The sequence below is a fragment of the Emys orbicularis genome, chromosome 3, assembly GCF_028017835.1.
Source record: "Emys orbicularis isolate rEmyOrb1 chromosome 3, rEmyOrb1.hap1, whole genome shotgun sequence".
NCBI lineage: Eukaryota > Metazoa > Chordata > Testudines > Emydidae > Emys > Emys orbicularis.
This window is the reverse complement of record NC_088685.1, coordinates 168,205,979-168,230,590: the sequence shown is the minus strand read 5'-3', so window position 1 is coordinate 168,230,590 and position 24,612 is coordinate 168,205,979. Positions and strand designations below refer to the sequence as shown.

The window sequence follows — 24,612 nt, the reverse complement described above, 5'->3', positions numbered from 1 at the left end:
GTCAGGTGCATAAGAAATTAATGCCTCTTTCTTCCACCGTGCCAAGAAAAAAAAAAAAAAGACTGCCTACAGGACTGGTGTTTGCACTAAGTATTTTCTCATCAGTGTTCAGTGCCACAGCGATAGCATGAAGGGGGGAAAGAACAAAAAACAAGCATAAAAGGGAGAGAAGATAAAGGAAGAAGTGAAAAGAAACTCAAGTCATTTTAACTGTGCTGTGGATTTGCATTCTGTCATATGAATCCCCCTGCATCCCACCTGAGATCAAGCAATTGACATGAGGTACGCTTTGCAGAGGGAGCAGCATCGGCAATGCCTACAGCTGTGTATACCAGGCTCCCAGGTGCTCCGGCTTGTATTTGTTTGTTACACAGCCAGGGTTTTGTTTTTAGTGGGGATGCTTCTGGGTTCAATTCAGGAGAAAGGGAGTATGGTCCCTCCTGTGAATAACTGTAGTCATATTCACATCTTTCCTAGCCTGCCTTATTCTCCATCTGAGGTGTAAATTAGAGGGTTGGTGTATAATCTGGGAAACTTTCCAGATACATCTTTCAATAAGAGTTAGCAAAAGCCAATGCATCTACACTGATTTAAAAAAAAAACAAACATTTGTATTTGTATGTTCTAGAAACACATTCACTTTCTTTGTTCAATATTTAGACTTGTTTAACATTTCTTGCAGCTAAAAGTGAGTGCTTCAATAAAGGGAGGGACAGAGATGGATCAGAATCATAAATAAGAATCAGCTGAAACCCGGAACCAAGAGTAACATTTTAAAATGTTTTGCTCCATAGGGGTAAGTATTTCCACACTGCAGCCAAGGTACGTTTTGTTTTTTGGGTTTTTTTTTTTTTTTGCCTCTTAGTACTGCTTCCTACCACTGCTAATATTCCACCAACTTCATCCAGCAGCTCAACAATTCTGGTAGTGTATGATAAACATGCATCCATCTTCAGATTTCATGCACTCTGGTACTTCCTTGGGGTCAGAGTCACACTATGACCTCTTCGGTGTCTGTGACCCAGGCATGACACAGAGTTTATGACATATGCAAATAAGATTTACCAGACCAGGTGGTAATCCCTATATGGATTTTGTACAATACCAGGAAAGGCGGGACTCTGGCAGCAGAGCTCCCTGCCATGGGAGTTCAGATTGATCTCTTGCCTGATCAAAATGCAAAGACCCACCCCTTTGCTAAAGCCTTCTTTGGATAACAGCCCCATGGTCAGCCATCCATACAGATGACAAGGAATAAGAGAATAAGAGGAGAAAGGGGAGTGCTGATGTGCTAAAGAATAACAGTAGAGCTTCCTATTGATTATTGGTATCGCAAGTCCCCGTGGGAACCTATGGGGGAGTTCTGGAAGAATTCCCAAGAAATATAGTTTTTACTCAAACTAAACTTTATAGAGATGTTTGCTGGAGCACCACCCTTCCACAGAATTATAGACTGGCTCTTGCCTAGGTCAGGAGAGGAGGAAAAAGAGTAGACGAAAGACAGGAGCCACCACTAGCACTTTACTCCCTGTTGGTATGTTTCTAGTGGGGTGGAAGTGCACTGAGAATTTTCACATGTAGGTTTCCTTTAAATAAATGTATTAACTCTGTGGATTGTGGCGGCATTCTCCAACTCTAACTTCGGGTGCAAAGAGTGGAACTACTGACCGTAGACCTGTTGCATTAAAGTATGCCAGGGTGTATTAAAATGAAAGTTGGCATATATGTGGCAACATCTGAGAACTATAAACAGAGACTTCAAAGGACTAAAAATAGAGACTAGCCTTTTAACTCCATTACAGCATGTTGGTGCAGGAAAGATTTTTGGAAGAACAAAGTGGGAATATGATAAATATTGTGCTAAAAATAAGAACCATCACTCCCTCAATAGTCCGTTTGCATGTGAATATATGTTAAAGCATCAGTAATTTTAGCTTTTTTTAGGATTAAAAACTTGGTGGACCTTGTGATAGATTTTCTGGACTCAAAATATAACCAAGCCCCCCTTCCATTTGTAGTGATTAAAAGGCATATTATGCATTAGTAAAGAAACAGATTTCAAATTGCACTACCACAGCTTTTACTTTGCCATCATTTATTAGATGTGCTCTATTTTTGTATACCTGGCACATAAACATTCTTTTTGGTACTAATTAGTGACCACTGTGAAAACTAACAAACTAGCAGTGTACATTTTGTGGATGTAGCTCAGACTTAAGACTGTTGACTCTCGACCATGACAATCATGATACAAACTGCAAATGAAATTATTATCTGCCCTGAGACAGTGACCCAGAGAGTGGGACTGACAGATGCTGCACACTGGCAGAAACCCTCACAGCTAAACAAAGGTCGATTGGCTAGCATAGGATAGGATAGGATAGGAGGGGGTGCGGCTTAGTTATATCAATAGCCCAATGAAATGTTTTTTGGAACTCTTTCTGAAGAAAGGCAGAGATTTATAACCATGGAATACTTGAGGGATAGCGCCATATGAGATCACATGTGATATTTACAGCTTGTAATTTTAGTGTTTCTTGATACCCTGGCTGCTTTGATAGACTGAAGAGGTCAGGCGGAGTTCCTGAACTTCCAACAAAACTGGTGCCAATCCCACTCCAAACAACAAAGTTTTGCTTGTACATGTATCATGCGGGAAGTACTCATTGGCATTTATTTCATGTCCTATAGCAGCGCTTCACCCCTTATACTCCTGGGCCAAATTCTGTAATTCTTATTCATCTTTTATCCGGGCAAAACTCTTATTGAGTTGATGAGAGTCTTTCCAGAGTAAGGGCTGGGTAAAATCTGAGAAAGGATGTGGCTCCAGAGTAGCATTTTATGCTTAGAGGCTGCATATGCGTCAGTGTCAAAACTATTCAGTATACTATACACAGGATGCCAATCCTACTCCCCTTGAGCAGGAACTGTACAGATATCTGCATAACAGAAATGGAAAAGAATACGGAACAAAAATAAACCTGATGAAACATTTTACAAAACGACTCTTATTCAAATGTAGAGCAGGACCCTTTTATATAAAATTCAAACATTTTGCAACAAATGGCAGTGCCATATTGATATATGTGTGATGGGTGGCAGGGAGCAAAAACAAAGGGCAGCCATTTGTCTGAGGGCTCATGGGAAAAGATGCCATATCAAACAGAGTCCTACATCCTTCAGGCTTGTCTCAACCTCCCCAAATCACTTACACTGCTGTCTCAGTACTTCCAGTGCATAAGCAAATGTTCTCTCAGTTTTTTCTCCTTAGGCTAAATCTATTGAATATTTAAAAAAAGAGAATAATAATTTCCAGTAAATTAGACAACTGCTGGTTTCTTATTTTTTTTTCTTCTGAACCTTAAATAACAAATGGGACTGTTCAGGTAAAGGGCTAATATTTTTAGCCTAATATTGGGCTAATATTTTTTCATTAACTTTTAATGGTATTCCAATTTGAGCAGGCCTGTGAATCTAAAGATATTGTTCCTTCTAATTCCAGGGAAGTAGTGGGACTGCAGGGTAAGCAGTAACCACAAGGAGAACTACAGTGTGTGTGTGGGGGGGTTAATTATGATTTGTGTTCGCCTTGTCTGAAAGTTAATAATTCCATACAAAATAAATTAAATAAATTAATGGAGATATCCCATCTCCTAGAACTGGAAGGGACCTTGATAGGTCATCCAGTCCAGCCCCCTGCCTTCACTAGCAGGACCAAGTACTGATTTTGCCCCAGATCCCTAAGTGGCCCCCTTAAGGATTGAACTCACAACCCTGGGTTTAGCAGGCCAATGCTCAAACCACTGAGCTATCCCCCTCCCACCAAAGTTCTCACATTTTATCTTATTAAGAAAAAAACAACACACGGAATCAATTATGTGCCACATTCACTGCTGGTGAGAGTGGGCCCGAATCGCCAAACATTAGCATCATTGGGAATTCTGCCATTGATTCCAGTGGATCAGACCCACTGTATATAATTCCAGTGGAGCTGTGCCTGCTTGAGCCAACAGTAGCTCTGGCCCCAAAACTCCAGAAGCTAACCCTTAAAAATGCATAATCAACAAACTCTGAAACTTAAAAAACTCCTGTAAATGCAACTGACTTCCAAACTCAGGGCCATAAACCGCATTGCCTTCCATATGCATACTGAATTCTCCCTCACATTGATGGGAAAGCAATATGCACATGAAAGGTCATATGGTCATTTAAAACTTCTGGCCCATTCAATTAATGTCAGTGGAAAAACTGACACTGAGTTCAATAGGAGTTAAATTGGGTTCTAAAGAATCAACCCTGTGATGTGCTAAGCCGCCTCAGTTCCACTCCCACTTAAGCTAATAGGACTGAGAAACACCTCATGGAAGATGCACAGCACTTTGCAGAATCGGGATCTAAATCAGGTTGCCCAAACTCTGCAACACCCAGGACTACAATAACTTAGCAGGAGCCTAAGCACTGGACCTAATTTGCATGTAAATTTACATCATTTCAAAACCCAAAAGGAATGTCCTCAGTTATAATATTTGCAAGTACTTGTGTCTTCTTTCATGGATGAATAGAATCTGCTTGTTGTGTGAGTTGAACAGCAATACAAACCTGCAGTAGAACAGTTTGTCCTTACTCTTCAGTTACAGGTAGGGCAATGGTCATGGGGCACATTTTAGGACAGACAAATTAGCTTCTCAGTTTGAGTGTCTTAATTTGGCCATGACATTTTGGCTAGAAAGCAAGAGGTCTGCTTAAGATACCAACAATATTCAGCACTTGGTTTCCATTTTTTCCAATGAGATTGAACAGATCCTAGTATATACATTAAACCATTGATACTCAGATCTCAGTGATTCAGGAACCAAATTAGCGATCAACATTACCCAAAAGAACCACAGTAGTGTGAATTCATTGTTTCATTTACTATATTATATGTAATTCTCACAGCAAAATGACTTACCAAGTATTCTTATTTTATCAACTACAATTGGTTAATAACATAGTAAAAACATCCTGATTGGTTAATAACTTAAATTGGTTAATAATTAAATCACACAATGTTTTAATATCATGTGCTGCAAAGAGCTGCAGGAGACACTTGCCGCTTGTGAGTCTCAGTCTGAGTATCACTGCATTAAACCCAAGCCCAGGTAAACAAGCAGTCTAGTGCAATATCTGCACTAGAAATCAAACCCTTTACAACACATTAAAAACATGGAAAAGTTTTAATATCAAGAAGAGACTCAAACAGAAGATGCACTGTGTCATCTCTTGATATTACAACACAGGAGCTTTGTTCAATATCCTGAATTAACGAAGAAACTCCTTAAGTATAATATTGCAAGAGAGAGTATAAGAAATATCTCTGAGGTCAATGCAGTTTTATTAACTGTCACCCAGTACAGACATATTTCCTTGAATACTATTAAAGCTTTCCCCTTCCCTTTGTTCTAATTTCTGAAGGCAGTAGAAACTAAAACTTGCCTCACAATAATTTCTGTTTTCTACTTGGCAGACTAATGGTATTAGACTTGTGAAAGAAATTTAGCTTGGCAATGTCTTTTGCACAGGTCTTTTCAAAGGAAATGTTGTTAGGAAGAATTTTAGTAAGCTGGCTTTTTCTGGTGATAACACATTTTTAGTTATAAAGGAGGTTACTTAGTTTTATTTATTAGATTTTGAGGGCATGCCTTAATCTGTTTCTAGCTGATGCTATGTACCTATTTGCATGAGCCGAAATACACACTTTGCTGAGCAGGATTCATTTTCAAATATTTTTAAGGCCAGAAGGGACTATTATGATCATCTAATCTGACCTCCTGCATAACACAAGCCAGAAAAATTCACCCAGTAATACCTGTATTGAGCTCAACAATTTATGGTCAGAATGTTAGATCTTTCCCTAAAAAGCTTGGGTTTTTTTTTGTTTTGGTTTGTGTTTTTCTGAAAGAATGAAATTCCCGAAGGCTCCTGACCCAAAAATATTTATGGACCCATACTTTAGCAGCTGTGAATGCTAACATATGCTAGGAAAGAGTTTATGTAACAACTACAATTTTCTAGTTTGCTATAACTCTGTGATCTCAACTGGATATCTGAAGGAAATGCACAAACTTCCAAGAATATAGCTAAGCCAGGAGCAAAGGAAGCAACCCTATAAAAAATTATTTCTTAAGTCCTTGATCCATACAGCAGATGGATTCCTGGCTGCTTCCATGACACTGCCTACAGACAGGGTAATGTACATTTTGAAGGGAGTATTCACTTTTTGATAGGCTACTACAAACTAATAAGCAAGAAACTTTAAGTGACAGTGTAGCTTGACAGTTAGAGCCACTCTGGGAAATGTGTGAGCACAACAGTCTAACACTATATTGGAGAGAGATTTTTTTCCCCTTAGTGTGGGTTCTGCATTGCCAGTCCACAGTTGGGAGAGAGAGTTACTATTTATTTTTGAAGGTTGGCTGGCTGATGACCATGCTAGCATCTGCACACTCAGAAAGAGGAAACTAGGACTGCACAGTGGTGGTTCCTGAACTTGTAGGGTGCTCATGTCACCATGTGGATAATGGGCTGTTTTCACCTAGATTGAGGACCCACAAATCTTTCACGATATACATCTCAAATTACTACAGCACCGGTTGCAAATGAGTTCCGAAAGGCTTTAGCTCTCTAGCATTTAAATAGTCCCACTCAATTCTTCCGGGAGAAATGCTGAAGAAATGTAGATTTTAACAAAAACCCTTCGCTTGGTAAACAGACTTTATTATTAGGCTAAAAATAACGGACCAGATCTTCAAGTGGTGTACATTGATTGTGGGTCTACTGACTTTGATTTACACCCTCCATGTTTTAATAGAGTGATAAAGCTAAAATGCTGCCATCTTCTCCATTCTAACTGGTCACAGAGCAGTTGATACTGACTAGCAGCGACCAGCCAGTCACAAGGAAAACTCAAAAATAATTTTGAATCAAACCTACTTCTCCCGTGTCCCTACATGGTAAAAAAATAAAATGATAAATCAGTGGTCTGTCAGCCAATTAGGGAATATACATCAGTGTCCCAGGTAACAAATGACACTGACCAGCCACTAAAAACCAGACATCAAAAAACTCAGAAGACAGCTGAATAGAAACAATGAAACAAAACATTACCGCTCCAAAGATCACTAACATATAGGAAGCGTTTTGGTCTTTACCAGTCATTTGCTGAGTTTATACAAGTACTGCAGAGCACAACACTAACAAGAGAAGGCTTTCCTATTGTTCACATACTCAACAACTACCTTAGGCTCCACTTGACCCATCCACCTGACTCCTTAATGAGAGTTTTAAACCTTGCTCCTATGTAGGTAGAGCCATAACTGAGACCGAGGCCTTGCCTACATGGAAAAAACTGATTAGCATAGCTATTCTGGAATAGCTATTCCAGTATAATTTAGCTATTCCGGAATAACTCCCTTATGTGGACCCTATATTTTGGAATACTCCAATCTGTGAGTGGAGTTAGTCACTATTATTCCAGATTACGGTTACCACATGAGGAGCTATTCAGGAATAGTTATTGCAGAATTATTCCAGAATAGCTATGCAGTAATTTCCCCATGTTGACAAGCCCTAAAGAAGGTCCCTTTTTGGGGAGCTGTATAGAGTTAGATTGCAAACTAGAGCATGGCCTGTAAGCAGAGGGCAGCATAGCTTTATAGTTAACCAACTTCATACAAGGGCTACAAGACAGACTTTTAGACATTTGTGGCAACTTGTATACATAGAGTTATAAAGCCCCATTCTTTTGGATGAAGTTTAAAGGAATGTATTCTGTAGAGCTGGTACAGGTCTGAAAGAGATCATTCCAAACCTGTCAGTCATTTTCAAAAAATGAGTTAGAAGCTGTTTCAGGTCTGACACCTGCCCATGAATACCTCTGTCAATTCATGTGGTTTTACAATCACACATTTCTATTTTATAAAAAATTCTCTCCCTACCAATTGCTGTGTGAAAGATCCACCACATAAACAACAACAAAAACTAAGGCTCAGATCTTGCAAACAAGCAGATGCTTAACTTTATTCATGTGAATAGTCCCAATGCATCAACAGGACTACTCACCTGGTTATAGTTAAGCACATGGGGAAGTGTTCGCAAAATTGGGCCTAACTGATTGTGTTTCGTCTGTTTCCCTGTTTTATAGTCAAAGTGCGATAAAATGTATACAATAACAACATTTCTAAAACAAACCCTGACAAAATAATTTTTATTTTTCTGTTTTAGTAATCTTAGCTATTGCTTACAACGATAGGCAATACATTTTAAACAGGATTATGATTTTTAAATTATGGTGTCCTCTTAAATATCCCCAGGTTATTCAAGAGTCATTATGCCCAGGGCTGGCTCCAGGCACCAGCTTGGCAAGCAGGTGCTTGGGGCAACCACTCCGGAGAGGGGCGGCAGGTCCAGCTATTCGGCGGCAATTCGGCGGACGGTCCCTCACTCCCGCTCGGAGCAAAGGGCCTTCCGCCAAATTGCCGCCGCAGATCGCGATCGCGGCTTTTTTTTTTTTTTTTTTGGCTGCTTGGGGTGGCCATAACCCTGGAGCCGGCCCTGATTATGCCCTTCCATCTGTTATGAATCTGACCAATCTAACCACCACTGCCACACACTCACGTCAACAAACTTTTTCATTTACATCAGGAAAAAACAAACAAACTGTATTTCACAGTGGTCTTTGAATAATTAACCTTTCAAGACCCAGAAATGAAAAATGAAAACACTATATGGACCGCAGTTACTGGCCCTCTGTGTAAAGTTTGTTTCTTTTATGCTATTAATAACCATTACCTGGAAAGGTAAAGGAAAATACTAAAACTAGATATCTGTCATGTAGATTAAAGTTCCTTATCATTTAGTTAGCCCTTCAGTGGGATAATTGGGATAAAACACAACATGGTTTTACAAAAGGTAGATCATGCCCGATCTTCTCTTTCATTGAGAAGATCACTGATTTTTTTAGACAAAACAAATGCAGGAGATCTAATGTACCTGGATTTCAGCATGGCATTTGATATAGTTCCACATAAGAAATTATTAGTTAAATTGGAGAAGATGGGGATTAATATGAGAATTGAAAGATGGATAAAGAACTGGTTAAAGGGGAGACTACAACAGGTCATACTGAAATGTGAACTGTCAGGCTGGAGGGAGGTTACTAGTGGAGTTCCTCAGGGATCGGTCTTCGGACCAATCTTTTTTAGCATTTTTATTAAGGACCTTGGCACAAAAAGTGAGTGTGTGCAAATAAAGTTGGGCAGTATAGCCAATACAGAGGGGGACCTGAATATCATACAAGAAGATCTGGACAACCTTGAAAACTTGAGTAATAGAAACCGGATGAAATTTAGTAGTGCAAAGTGCAACGTCATGCACTTAGGGACTAACAACAAAAATTTTTGCTATAAGCTGGGGACATATCAATTGGAAGTGACATAAGAGGAGAAAGACTTGGGTGTATTGGTTGATCACATGATGACTATGAGCTGTCAGTGTGATGAGGTCGTGAAAAAGACTAATGCAATCCTAGTATTTCCAGGCGAAGTATTTCCAGTAGAGACATGGAAGTGTTAGTACGATCATACAAGGCACTGGCGACACCTCCTTTGGAATACTGTGTGCAATTCTGGTCTCCCATGTTTAAGAAAGATGAATTCAAACTGGAACAGGGGCAGAGAAGGGCTACTAGGATGATGTGAAGAATGGAAAATCTACCTTCCGAAAGGAGACTCAAAGAGCTTGTCTTGTTTAGCCTAACCAAAAAAAGGCTGAGGGGAGATATTATTGCTCACTATAAATACATCAGAGAGATAAATACCAGGGAGGGAGAGGAGTTATTTAAGTTAAGCGCCAATGTTGACATGAGAACAAATGGATGTAAACTGGCCATCAACAAGTTTAGGCTTGAAATTAGACAAAGATTCCTAACCATCAGAGGAGAGAAGTTCTGGAACAGTCTTCCAAGGGGAGCAGTGGGGGCAAAAAACCTAACTGGCTTCAAGACTGAGCTTGATAAGTTTACGGAGGGGATGGTATGATGGTACTGCCTAGAATGGCATGTAGCTGATCTGCGATTGCTAGTAGCAAACATCCCCAGCGACCGGGGATGGGACACTAGATGCAGAGGGCTCTGAGTTACTGTAGAGAATACTTTCCCAGGTGTCTGGCAGTGGGATCTTGCTGAAATGTTCAGGATCCAACTGACCATCATATTTGCGGTCAAGAAGGAATTTCCCCCTGAGTCATATTGGCAGAGACCCTGGGGAGTACTCCTCTTCCTCTGAAGCATGGAGCAGGGGTCACTTGCAGGTCTAAACTAGAGTAAATAGTGGATTCTCTGTAACTTGAAGTATTTAAATCAAGATTTGAGGACTTCAGTAACTCAGCCACAGGTTATAGGTCTATTACAGGATTGGGCGGACAAGGTTCTGTGGCCAGCAATGTGCAGGAGGTAGGGTTGCCAATTTTGGTTGGACGTATTCCTGGATATTTAATCACATGACATAATCTTTAATTAAAGATTATTCTTTAATTCCTGGAAACTCCAAGCCAATCCTGGAGGGTTGGCAACCCTAGCAGGAGGTCAGACGAGATTATCATGATGGTCCCTTCTGGCCCTAAAGTCTATAAGTCTAGGACTCTAATGTTAGTGGAACATATATGGAAAAAATTAAGCTCCCATCTTGATTATATGCTGTTCACACTGAGGAGAAATTTCTCAACTAAACCACATGGTCCCTTGAATCTGGGTACATAAATATTGGGCCTAAATATTTAGGTTCAGATTATGGCTACTTAGGCACAGGTGCATGAGGGGATGAAGAGTATATGGACCCTCTGCAACGGAATGTGCCCCTGTATTCATACCCTACACACTATTGTAATAATCTTTGTACAAAATATGCCTTGTAAGGTATCATTTGAAAACTAATAACTTGCTGGTGAAATGTACATAGCAACATTATATGTAAAAGTTATGAACATAAGCTGAAATCACGACTGAAGTGTGTTTACCAGACAAGTCTGGGGAGTGGGTAAACCTGTTTCTCAAAGACAAAGGACAAGTTGACGCCTCTAGCCAGTTGTCATCAAAGCTGATGATACAAAGTGACAACATCCTAAAATTAAATAAACTTCCCAAGCTGTGAAAAGAAATGAAGTGACTGATATATATGTAATTTCAAGAAAAGTTCTAAAAAGAAAAGCTCCCCAACACCCTGGTGCAGATTTCTATCAGAGACACACATTGGCAGTTGTGCAGAAGTTCCTGTAAAGAATATGATGTTCCTTTCAAAGCTGTTGAAACTTGATTTTATTTCAGGGTCTGCAACTAAATTTTTTAGTAAATAGATTTAGGCTGTCAATTTCCAGGCATGCTGTGCCATCAGCAGGTAGAGACTGCTGTGACCAACGTGGAGGCTGTAGCAGCAAATTTTATTATAGACTGGTAATTGAATTGAACAGGTTTACATTTGAATAGATTTACTGCAGCATGATCTCTGACATGCTGCATGGGACTGAAATCCTCGTCTATACATAAAGACATGTTTAAGACATAGGGGGCCAAATTCATTCCTGTTGTAAATCCATTCTAACCAATGGAGTTATACTAAGGATACACTTGTCCCTGTATCTAATTTTCCCTGGGTGCTGGGAAGACAGTAGGAATCAGCTGCATACATCTAACCTAAAGGAAACAAACCATTATCATCTATAATTAAAATCTTTACATAAAGGACACTGTCAAGACTGACAAATCCACAATTTAATCCATCCTAAACAAAAGTGCATCCTCAAATGTTTTCTAAGTAGTTAAAAACAATTTCTCTTAAAAACAAAGCTCCAACAGCATGTCGTGTATCAGTCTGGTTCCAAATGCCAAAGACCACCACCAAGTCGGGCAAAGAAACTGAACTCTCCTTCCGCTCCCTAGACAGGGCCGGATTAACCTTTTGTGGGCCCGGCGCCAAACATATTTGTGGGCCCCCATGGAGGCAATGGAGCATGGCATGGGAAGGTCAGTCCCCGGAGCGAGGGGCCAGCCAGAGGCAATGGGGCATGTCATGACCCCAGGGCGAGGGCACTATTTACAAACCGGCAGTTGCCAGACACAGCTGTGATGCCAGCATGCCCCTTCCCCTCGGGGGTGGGCCTATGCCACACCACACAGCCCCCCACCCAACACCCCATGACGTCCTATGGCCAGAGGCTCCCTGGACCCACTATGCCCAGCACCCCCCCCGACCCACCCACAAATGCACAGCACCCTGCACAACACCACCCCGCCTACAGCCCCACCACAACTTCCCAGCACCACCCACAGAACCCTCACTCCCTAGTGCCACAACACACACAGATCCTCCCCACCCCTTCACAGCCCAGCACCCCCCCCCCCCAGTACACCCCCCCCCATACTCCCCACAGACCCACTCCCCCAAGCCCTGCCTCCTGGCCGCACTCACCAACCCTGCTGGGAAGAGACTTTGTCTGCCAGGCTGAGCCGGCAGCACAGCCAGGGCTGGTCCCAGGGCCGGGAAGCGCTCTGTCCCCTGGGGAGTGGCGCAATCAGCAGGCCAGGACCTGCCCCAGCCGGGGTCCCTCAAGACGCACTTGCCCAGCCACACTGTTCCCCCCCCACACACACACCTGGCTGAGACTGGCCAGGCTTCTGCACCAGTCCCAGGTGGCTCAGCTCCAGGGAGACAGGTGGGGCCCCACAGGTGGTGGGAAGCAGAGATTGCCCAGAACCGGAGGTGCACTAGGGTCCGGCCAAGGTGCTGAGAAGAGCAGGGGGTGGGGGCCAGGGTGCAGAGAGGAGCCCTTGGCCAGCCAGGAGGCAGGCCGAGAGGAGCAAGCGGTGGGCTGGGGGAGCCAGCGGGGTCTCGGGGCACAGTGCAAGCAGAGCAGGCCGGGGCCCCTTCTGAGCATAAGCCCGGCTCCATGGAGCCACTGTAAACCTGGCACTGTCCCTAGAAGTCATCTCTCTCAGGCATGGTTGAGCCACATGTGCAGGGACAGGACAGTGCAACCACACTGCCTGTGCTTTATACTTATTTTGTGGAAAGAAGCTTTCAGTCTCTTATACTGTCAATTTAGCCCTTCTCATGAGCATTACATTCAATAATTAAAAACAAACAAAATTCCCTGTGTGTCTGCTGGCCAACCCATCCACAAGAAAGAACTGCGTGCTCGTAGGCAGGCAGCAAAGAAGGTGAGTGGAAGGACAGTAGGTTTGTCGTCAGTGGGTGGTCCAGCAAAGGAGTTTGGAAATTTGACCATGTAGTAGACTTCACTTGGAAGGAGCTGATTGTTGCTTTATAATCAGGGGAATACTTTAAAAAATGCACTTTGGGAGGTAAGTCAAATTTTGGTCAGTCAACTGTAATATTTCTCTTGATTTTCTACTGCCCTGTCTGTACCTGCATAGTAACTTACACCAAATTGGAATAGTAGAGGGAACACCTATTTTGAATAAATATAGTTGACCACAAGGTGGGAAAAGACAGTGGAGATTCAGGTAGCGTTTCTATGAAACAGAGGATTTAAAAAAAACCCACTCTTCTACTGAAAAATTAGACACAATAAAGTGTTGATAACCTGAGCTGCAGTTTGGTTAAAACAAATGGGCCTGATTCTGTTCCCATGACATTGGTATTAGTGTACACTTACTGGTAATATGGGTGAACAGAACTGAAAGCAAAATCTGGCCAATAATATCCCTTTGACATCATCACATGGTATTCATTACTCTCATCAAGGCAACTTTTATTTTGAAATCTGGGTAGTGCATTTTAAGGGACTGATTTTTAAGCAACTACTGTGCAAGAAAAACAGGTGAACAAATCTGCACCTGAACTGTGTGCACAATTACTGTGATTGCGCATGCAGATTGGGAAACTGAACATAATTAGTCATTTTCAGAAGCAATTTCCTGATTTGCACATACAGCCACAATAGCTGCACACACAAACTAGGCATGCAATTACAAATATTTATGCACATGTAATTGTGCACGTCACATTTAAGAATCAAGTTATAAATCAGTTCACCCATCTGAACACTTAGTAGTGTCTTTCCATTCCCTCCTATTAAGAACAAGTTCCTCAATATGCCTGTATTTTAAATTATTAGTAATACAAGGCCTTTTTTTCCTATTGACAAAGATTTTAAGCAGCACAGTCTCTTTCAAAAGCTGTCATTACCGGGTGTTCCTTTCATTTTCCAGCTTGTCTAAAGTTTCCAGTTTGGCCTTTGCGCAATGGCTATTAGTGGCTGAAACAAGTCAGGTTTTCTACACATAAGGAAATCCAAGCCGCACCAGAATGGAGGGCCAAATCCTGCAGTCTTTACTGAAGCAAAATCCCCATTGAATTTGACAGGAGTTTTGCTTGAGTGAAGCTAAGGACAGCAGGATTTGGCTCACAGGATCATAGCGTCTGCCAAAGCAGTTGCACAGAACGAGGTTTATTCTTAGTAAGCATAATCCAATAAGAATATGTCTGGAGGTGCGTGATAGGCCTAATTTTTCCATCGTCTCTCTATTGCTCTCTATTCTTCTTACCAGAATGACTATAGTCTTTTAAAACAGGTTTCAGGGTATCTACGGGATTTGTAAAAATCGGTCACCAATTAAAGCTGACTATTTTAAGTTATGTTCAAACAACATTGCATTGGAAATTGTATGGAGATATTCTAAAGTGGTTGCTTAATGCTGGGGATTACCCATTGAATGCAACTGTTAGATTTCACTGTATTTATTTTAAATTGTTATCTAGCGCAGAAGTCAATGAAATTATTTTATTTTCTGTTACTCTCTCTTGATGGCGACAACGCAATCAAAATTCAGTGAATAAAAACTATGCATAAAAAATGACATCCTCAAACATCGACAATAGAGAGAATGGTAGGGTTTCTGGCATGTAAAGAATGTATATTTTCTGTAGCTTAGGGCCCAAGTCTCCCTGCTAGTTTTATATTGATGTTACTTGGGTATATTAAACCCTGGGCCTGCCAGGATGGTTTCTTGGAGATATTTTCCTACATTTACCAGTGATTCAGTGCCTTGATTTGGAAAAAGAGATGTAGCTGATGCATCCAAAAAAATATAAAAAAGCTTTAAAGATGGGGTGAGAGCTTGTGTGCGCGCTTAACATTCAGGATCTGATTCTCTTCTCCCTTACCCCAAATTTTGCACCAGTGTAGCTTCATTGACTTGAGTGGAGTTACTTTGGGTTTACACCAGCATGCCGTGAGAGGAGAAGTAACCCCTTCACTTTTCCTGGTGATATCAATAATCAGTACAATGTGGAAACAGAAAATCATAGAATGTAGTTGTTGTACCAGTAACAGTGTAGAGTAAGAGAGAGAACACAGGCTTGAAACTTCACAAGGTAACAATCTTACGGAAACAGACAGGGGTTTTTGTGATGATTATTCTACTAGCAGCCCATTGAAACAGATGGAATGTTAGGGCGTACTTGATATATTCCACACCAGAGAAGATGTGTTTTACCTGGATATACCCGGAATCTTCAGCAAGCAGTCAAGCAGTTAAAAACTGTCAGGAAGGGCATGGATATACTGAGGTTTCTTTCTGCAAAAGGGGGTCAAAACACTTACCATCTCTCTTCTTTCCTGATTGACCTGCAATTGTTACATGTATTTGTCAACAAGATACGTATTGACTAGATCAGCCTTACCTTCTTTCAGCATGCCAACTTTTAGACACTTCATGAAGCGGCAGGCTTGGCAGGACTTGCGTCTGCGCTTTGTGATTTCACATTCATTTGTTGCTGGGCAGCTGTATTCTATGTTACCTGTGGTACAGATTTCAGAAAAAAGCAGCCACTGAGAAATGTTAACTGACAAATACCATCACTCTATGAACAGAAATCGTAACATTCCTAGTGTATTTCATTTAGGAGAATACAAGCATGCAACTAAAAGCAATTGTTACTGGCTGGCCAGAGGAAATGGCTTTGAGATTAAATTTAAAAACAAAAAAAACAGCCAAATTCAGACCCTATTTGACTTTTTTTGCTCAGATGGCTGTACACAAAAACTGCAAAAGCTTCATTAAGATGGACCTGTATCCGGATACAACTGTATCCCCAGGCAGATTCCTTCATGTCGATTATTCCTGCCAGGGGCAACAGTAATCTGTGGAAGCTGGGTCAGGAAGCATCTGCACTAAATCACACGGACCATGTCCCTGATCCAAGAACCCCCATCCAGAATGCCTCCTCCATGCCTGGGCCGTAGAAAATCTTCAGAATGTCAACTGTGTTGGGTTTGGAGAAGTTCAGAATGAGACATAACAGTTGTACCTTTCTTATCTGCCTCTCTTCTGTAGACACATGAGGAAGAGGTGGCCTCTAGTGCTTTATTATGGCTGTTAGGAGGTGACTGTTGGAATTAAAAGCATTCTTAGGACTACACTGTGACTTTAGGGCAAAGCCTGCAGTAGACAGCAGTGCGGCAGCTCACCCTTCTCCCTCCAGAACTGGGGGCACAATGTCCCTAAAAGGGCAGGGCTGCACAGCCACAATCACACCTGGTGAAGGCCACAGCATACACTTCCTACTATTCTAGGCCAGTTCTTCTATCCATGTCACTGCCTCCTCCCTCCCCCACCCTATTTTGGGGCTTCTAGCTCTTTGGTGGCAGAGCAGTGTTTCATCTTTGTTTTATACAACACTGAGCATATTGTTTGTGCTCAACAAATAAATAAAAAACAGATACACACAAAATAAATACTGTTAAAAATTACACCAAAATTTCCCCATCCCTGTAAGTATCTGAGTCCAAATGAGGGAAAGTTTTGTCCCAATGGTATATCTCTTTTCATAAAAGGCTTCTGCTGTATGTCTCTCTAACCGTGCATCCTATTGTTCACCACTCAATTCAATAGGACAGAGTCTGTGGTAGTCAGTAGTTTTACAAAGAAACTGACTTTTAAATAAAGCATCTTCCCCCATCAGCCCTGTCACATCTTGCTTTAAAGGTATTTCGTTACTTTCTAACCCTTTCCCCTGTGATTAAGTGCATTAGTATCTTAATGAAAATGCATTCTGTTTATTGCCCTCTTGGGAAGCGAGGGGTCATCACACCACATGAATAAATTGTCATCAGAGACAGTCCGAGCATAATTGCAATTTTGCTGCTCCATGTTTGTTGCACTCAGGGTCCGTCAAAATCCCCTGAAACATGCGCAGATTCTAGTAATTAGCATAGAGTCTGCCTGGGACCACAGCATTGATGAAATATTTCAGAGTTAATCACACTTTGTAAACACTGATTTATATTGACTACCTTTCTCCAGACTGATGTCTCCTCATTAAATATCACATTAGTGGATTGCAGGATAGCACAAAGACTCAAATGCTCAGCAACTGCTAATTCAACAGGAAGTATTACTTAAACCACTTATATCTATTGAAAATTGGTTAAGTATTTATGATAGAGAGGTCTGCACGGTGCAACATATGCAAGATAAACCCATCAGAAATCTCTCACTAAATTAGCATTGTAACTTAATGCATTTATGCCAATAAAACTGACATACTTTGCACAACCTTTTCAGGGCTGTGCAGGCTTCGGTCATTTAGAACATTATTGCGTAGTTGAATTAGCAATGCTTGCAAAAAGGCAGGGAATCAGGACATATCTGACCACTACAGGATCTGTTGGCACAGCTTACAACTTGAATATACCCTCTGGTCCCTTCCATAGCTTCTAAGCAGAAAACTCCCTAATAAATATGGCTAGAGAGTCTGCCTGTACAGTAAATTAGGAAAGATGCTCTCCAGATGACCTCTGCTTGATACTAGATAGTGGAGGTGGTAAAGAATATTTTTGAGATATGTGGGGGGAGGCGAAGAAAGGGTGACAGCAAGACTATCCCAAAATCCACACCTTCCTTTCTCATGCTGCATTATACTCCCTCAGTGAGATGACACAAGCACCTACCAATATATGCCATTCAAAGGACTTTATAAACTTCAGTTAAACTCACCACACCCCGGTAAAGGGAAACAGAGGCTGAGAGGCGAGATGATTTACCCAAGGTCTCAGAAGCAGCTAGGAACAGATGCAGGATAAGGACTCAGAAATTCTGGGTCAGGGTTCTGTGCTCACAACACTAAACCATGCCTCTCTTTGTCAGGCACCTAATTTTCCAGATTCACCCCTTGCTGGGTCCTTGTATGAAGGTGTAGACGTAGATGAAGACACAAAAAGGTTGGGTTCAAAACTAGGAGATGGTAAAAAATGGAGTCGTTTTCCACAGCATGAAGTTCAAACCCATTAGCCTGAAGGTTTCAGACGTATCCAACACCATTGGAGACAAGACTGGGTGGAAGAGGAGAGATAAAATCCAGTGCAAACGGCTGTCAGGTGACATGATAGGCAATTGATTGTCTAGAAATTTTGGTTTTCGAGATGGTAGTTAAATAGGGTTATATTTTGCCATTATTTCAATCATTAGAGCCCAGTAATTTGGTTGGATGGTTAAGATTTCCTTATCCATTTAGGCCGTTTTGCTTTAATAACTCATTTTCTATATCATAGGACTGATTCTGATCTTAATTTCACTGCTGCAAACCTGGAGTACCTCCAATGAAGTCAATGGAGAAACACTACTCTGGTGTAACTAAGATCAGAACCTTGCATGGCTCCACAAGAATTGTGTGGCCCACAATTTAGCAACAGTAAGCAATATTTTAAAAAGTGTGGCCAGTGAGTGAAATCTATTCACTGGAATCAAAAAGTCTCTGTTCAACAGATGGCTGCAGTAGTCTACTGAATGCCTACATGCATAGATCTACGCCTATTTCTACTAGTGAACTGTCCTTGAAAATCCTCCTTGAATTTTGTTGTTGTTCTATAAGTGAAAGTATATTATTGCTAAAAATGTGCTGTCCCAAGCACTCACTAACGTTATTACATCTATTTTGGAACCAGTTCAAATTTATTGCACCCTGTAGGTCATGAGGTCTCTTGTATTCACTTGTTTTTCTTCAATGCACTAAAAACTGCAAAAGAGTCAAAAATGTATTCAGCAAGCACTCAGGCATCTACCAGTAGATGGTTACGCTAGACACTTATTGAGGGGGTTGCATACATATGTTAAGGGTTTCCAGATCTGCCTTGAAATTTCAGTGAGAAGATGATGTTAGAAAGATATTTTACCATTTTCTTATCTAGAGTTGCTAAATAATGCTAGAGGGTGAATTGGGCAGCTACTAATGGCATAACTTGAGTTTACCCAGTTCTGTCAATAGTTGGAGAGGTAGCTGTTTTATACAAGGAACAAAATCAACATGGCAGCTCAGGGTTTTTGCACTGGGCTGACAAGAATGATAGAGCAATTTATAATATCTCCTGGCTGGTTTTCAGAAAGGACTGGGCTCTGATTACTTATTTTAAAGTCTTTTGTACAATTAGTTTGCAGGCAATATAATTTTCTCACTTACTCCTTAATAGAATCTTGCAGCTAGCTGGCTGATAGAATAACAGGGTATATGTAAAACTCCTGCCTGAAGTGCCAGTGGATAATTTGTATATTCCTTTCAGTAGCTTAATGGACTTTCACAGTTTGGCAGTTAAAGGGCTGAATAATGTAAATTAGTATGACGTTTCAAAATAAAAATATATGTCAAATTCTCACTCCCCACACACATTGCCCCGCATTGTTATAATGCATTGGGATTTATGTCAGTGCTGAGTTCCTTTTCTTTCCATATAGACACAGAATATTTTATATTAAAGCATCTGCTTATTTTGCTAATGATTTTAATTTTATTAGCTGGGCCAAAAGGCATGAAACTATAAATGACACAAAGGGCATTAAAAGCGAAATTTACCCTTAAAAAAAAAAAGAGAACTACTTTGAAATAATAGCATCTGTTCTTGAGTTAGCAATTAGAGTTTTAAAACATACAGTACATAATCTGCAGTCTGTCTGCTTTTAAATGCCCCAAATCATAAAATCTCTTCATGTGGCTCAAATTATGCATGGATAAGGGCATCATATTTTCATGTTACAAAGATAAAAATGGCCCAAAATACCCTAAGGTTTTTAAGGTCTCCTGTGTGATGTATGGGGCTCCAAGATGAGTTTGAGAATTAGTAAAACACATTTTGTGGGGGAAAGGGTGGTTTCGCAGTCATTGGGAGTGAATGGGCACTGCTGAGGTCCTGGGGACCGTTTTGGCAACTGGTTGGTGGGTGGAGACATGGATTAACATGTTTGGACCGTCATCAAAGTTCAGGGCATAGAGGGCCACAGCAGAAAAGAAGGTAGAGTGCTGACAAAGACAGGTCCATTAAAAGTGCAGGGTCATATGCAATGGTCCCCTAGCACATGTGATCCTCAAAGATGAAAAGTAACCCTCATGAATATCAGTAGTGGGAAGATGGCTTTGGAAACAGACTCAAAACTGTGGGATGAGGCAAGGGAGGGGGGTTTATGAAACGCGCTTTTCTGGAAATACTAGAATACTTGATACAAAGATAATAATACTTAACCTTTACATAGCACTCTTCATCAGTATACATCAAAGTGCATTAATCCCCATTTTACAGATGCTAGAATTGAGGGACAGGGAAGTGAGGCGGCTGACCCAAAGGCAGACAGCCAGTCAGTGACAGAAGGGGACTTAAACCCAAGTCCTCCTGGCTCCCACTTTAGCGCTGTAGCCACTGGACCACCCTAGCTCTCGAAGAAAAAAAGATGAAAGAATGGAGATGAGCGCTACGAAAGTTACGCAGAGCATATTTCAGACTGGTGGGCAAGGAGGCAGGGCAGAACTATATAAAGACAAAAATTAATCCAAAGTATAGGCAAACCCCACTGGTTTATTCATGGAAAGACAGATCACTCAGCCAGAGATGTAGTGTACATACGTCTTCTTCTATAGGTAATAATAGTTGGCCACCATTTTGCTGTATTTCTTCAACAGCCAGAAAATGGTGGGACAAGGGAACTGAACTAGTAGCCGTATTCCATATCTATGTCATCCTTTACACCTGAGATTAGGTACATCCTTCCCAAATATCACTGTATCCAACTGATCACTTATTTTGTCCTTTTTTCTGAAAATGTATTTTTCAAAGTAATAAAAATATACTCAAACAAACAGAGAAAAATATTATGTGCTTTTTGGCAAAATAATATTAAATGGTTAAAATTTAAAGATCATAAAACTTGTCAGGTATTGGGGAAAACATTTGTATAACCAAAAGTACTTCCCCCTTTAAACTCTCAACTGCACAAATTCTGTTGTTTCATTTCTCCAGATGCCATGGTTCATGAATCTCAGAGGCAGCAAACAGTGCAGTACATACAGCCTGAAGCCAGTTGCTCCAATAAATGCTTTGAGGCCTGCTCAGATCTCCATGCATTTGGAATTATGCATATAAGCCCCAGTTGAGGAAAGCACTTACCCACATGTTTAATTTTAAGCATACCATTAATTAAAGTTAGGTATGTGCTTAAAACCTTCACTGAATCGAACCTATAATTCCCTATGCAACAAGTTGGGGGTGGGGGGGAAATCACACACAGAGTTTTATTCCCCTCAGTCACACTTGAAGCAATACTCAAAGCATTTGAAGGTGTAATACTCAAGGCATTAGAGTACTGCTGCACACTGGGAAGGAAAGAATAAAGGGGTTCAGGAAATCTAACAACAGATGTAAAAGAAGATCCAGGTTGAGAGAGAAGAGGAAAATCTGTTTGGAAGGAAAAATAGTCCACCTACAGGCAAGAAAGCAGAGGCAATTCTAAAGGCATATGAGGTAACAATTCTATTGGGTGGGAAAGTAGAGTCAATAATGAGGAGTGAAAACTAAGCAGAATAAAATCAGGGGATCTAATCCAGGGAATGGCTCGGTCTCAAACTGATTACAACCATCTAATGTACCCTTCTGACATGTCCTTTCTACTTACATTCAAAAAGCATTCCTATGTATGCACTTTTTGTTCCTGCAGAATTCTGCAACCTAAACTCTTTTTAAAGATTTGGATCAGCTTGGAGAAATGTTTTCTTCATCCTTAATAGGACCCCCTACATTGGCTGATACCCAATTAAAAATATCATTGGATTCCTCCTTCAAGAGGGTCTCTCCTAGGCTGGCTGCCATCTTCAAAACTTGCCCACGCTTTTCTGTGGACTCTGTAATCCAGGAAAGCCCTTGAAGACAGCAGCTAGCCATGATTACAACAAAGATAGCGGAGGAAGGGGGGAGGAACTGCCTGGGAATCAAACTGACCAAAAAGAAGCATAGAAAGGCAGTGAGGGGAATGCTAGTCACAGGATCCCGACTATGAGAGAGAGTGGATTAGACTATGCTGCTCAGACACCATAGTGATGAGCATGGTATAAGGATCTGAACAGAACAGAATACTTTCAGAGAATCTGAGGGAAGGAGGGCACTATAAAAGTACCAGGTTGACTTAGGAACAGGGTAGGGGAAGAAGGCCTCAACTGGGTTAGAAAATACATCAGAATTTTTGACACCTTAACAAAACTGAACTGAGGAACCAAATAAGATTTGTTCAGAGGTTAAGGTCTGAATTCTTCATGCACATAGAACTGGAAGTCAAAGTGACTACTTGCATGACTAAAAAAAAATACTCACAGGAGTAAGGTTTTGAAAGATTGAACCCAAGTATGAAGTTTTAAGTTTAACTCCAATTGACAAGTTCTTAAGGAGGCCTCAACCAGGCCTCTAACTGTGCACTTCTAATGTTGTAGTTAGAGGTCTACATTCTGTCATGTCTCATCTGTAACTGATTAAGCCGACAAATGATGTGTCCACATTTTTTCACCCAGTTGACCACAATAACAAAATTGCGCATGCACAATTAGATATTGTTCTATAATTTTGGTTCTAAAGGTCTTCAGTTTTAAAGTCTCTAAAACCACTTAAACATAATAGTAGAGTTTCCTTGTCTGTTAAAAATGAAAAACAAAAAGAGTGGCTGATTTTGAAACATCTATACTCAACCTCAAAACATTTAGCCAAGGGATCCAGTCTACAGCATGTGACCCTCACTAAATTTCCATTTAAAAAGAAGCCAGTATAGTGTTGTAGAAGAACTAACAAAATGTTCAAAACTTGAAAAAGATTCTTTTCAAACTTTTTGTAGCACCAGTAGTAAACAACATACATGCAGATTTGAGAAGAAAATGTAAAGATATTGTTCAGTGTCGTATTACATGAAATGATGGGTTCAGCTGCCTAATTTTACTGTAAACAAGTATCCCAAATCACAAAGACCACCACAACTGGCACTATGGGACTGATGCCTCCTAGATGTGCCAAGTGTCGTTGACTCCCACTGGAGTCAACTTACCTGTCTTCAGTGGGAAATGAGTGCACTCAGGCCATCTCAAGATGTGTTCTGAACCTTACTGAATCATGACCTCCTTGACAGGCATAGCATAGATGTCTAAGGAGCATGGAGGCTGAAAACTTGAAGTTTTAATTAAACTAAATAAATGAAGGGCCAGATTTTCAGCCTTCAGGTAGGTGCATAGGTCTAGGGCTGGGCCTCTGAGTATGACAGTTTTCTCTCAAAGCTAGTGATGTTCCATCCAGGTCAGTGTTGAAATACATTGATAGGGAAGTGTACAGAAGCTTGCACTTCTCCTGCTTTGTTGCTGGTCCATGGATACACAGAGAACTTCAGTCTCCAGGGCTGTCAATCTGGCAACTTTCACCAGCAATAAAAATTAACTTTAGAAAATGTATAGACAGATATTTAAAAAAATAATAATCATGTGCTGGCTAAGACCTCGTGTGCCTAGTTTAATCTATACTGTGTTTTACAGGTGAGTCAAACACTTTCAGAAATTCAAGTTCATAACACAAATGGAGAACTAGCCCTAATTATAATGGCACCTGTTGGTGCCACTGTACTTAGAACTATTAATCTGTCTCTTCCTTTTCCAGTGTTTCTGATGGGTTTTAAACAGCAGGCAGAAACAGTCCTCGTTCCCATTTTCAGCTAAGCTAAATGCAGCATATAATTTACAATGCCGTAAAGGAAGCAGGGATAGTAAAAATGATAGAACCAGCACTACATTTTTAAATTTCTCTCTGGTTCCCAGATTTTAGCATGTTTATATTATACTGTCTCGTCTTGTTTTGATGCCACAGTTGTGCAGTTACATGATGATGGGATGAAGGGATGTATAGGAAGGGAATTAAAAATACTTCCTCAATAGTTTCACTGCTTGCTTAAATATTCTTTGAAAGAAATGCTGATGCAAAGACTTTTACTTATATAAGGAAGGTGAATGAATTAATCAGGTAATGCTGGATTCAGGTAACAGTGTTAGGTTCACTGGCGGGCTGCCATTTTGCACTAAAGCCAAGATCCATGGCTCGGTGATGCTCAAAAGTAAGCACCAAGATTCCTAGCGCTCACCTCTACCGTTTTATAAAAATCACAATCCTGATTAAGATACTGGAAAACAATGAAGTCTTATTTAATTTGTTTTCATTTCCTCAAGAAAACGTTATGTGGACATTATAGATGGAGTCAGCTGAGCAGTGTGTAAATTA

General features: G+C 40.8%; 1 protein-coding gene across 3 annotated transcripts in view; it reads right to left on the bottom strand.

The window, feature by feature from the left end:
• The window catches only part of ESRRG (estrogen related receptor gamma), a 437,669-nt gene that overhangs the window by 124,966 nt on the left and 288,091 nt on the right, over positions 1-24,612 (bottom strand). For all 3 annotated transcript variants that reach the window (XM_065400566.1, XM_065400565.1, XM_065400567.1), the window contains exon 3: positions 15,738-15,854. In XM_065400566.1, coding sequence (XP_065256638.1) covers positions 15,738-15,854 — 117 coding nt within the window. The remainder of the gene's footprint in view (positions 1-15,737; positions 15,855-24,612) is intronic.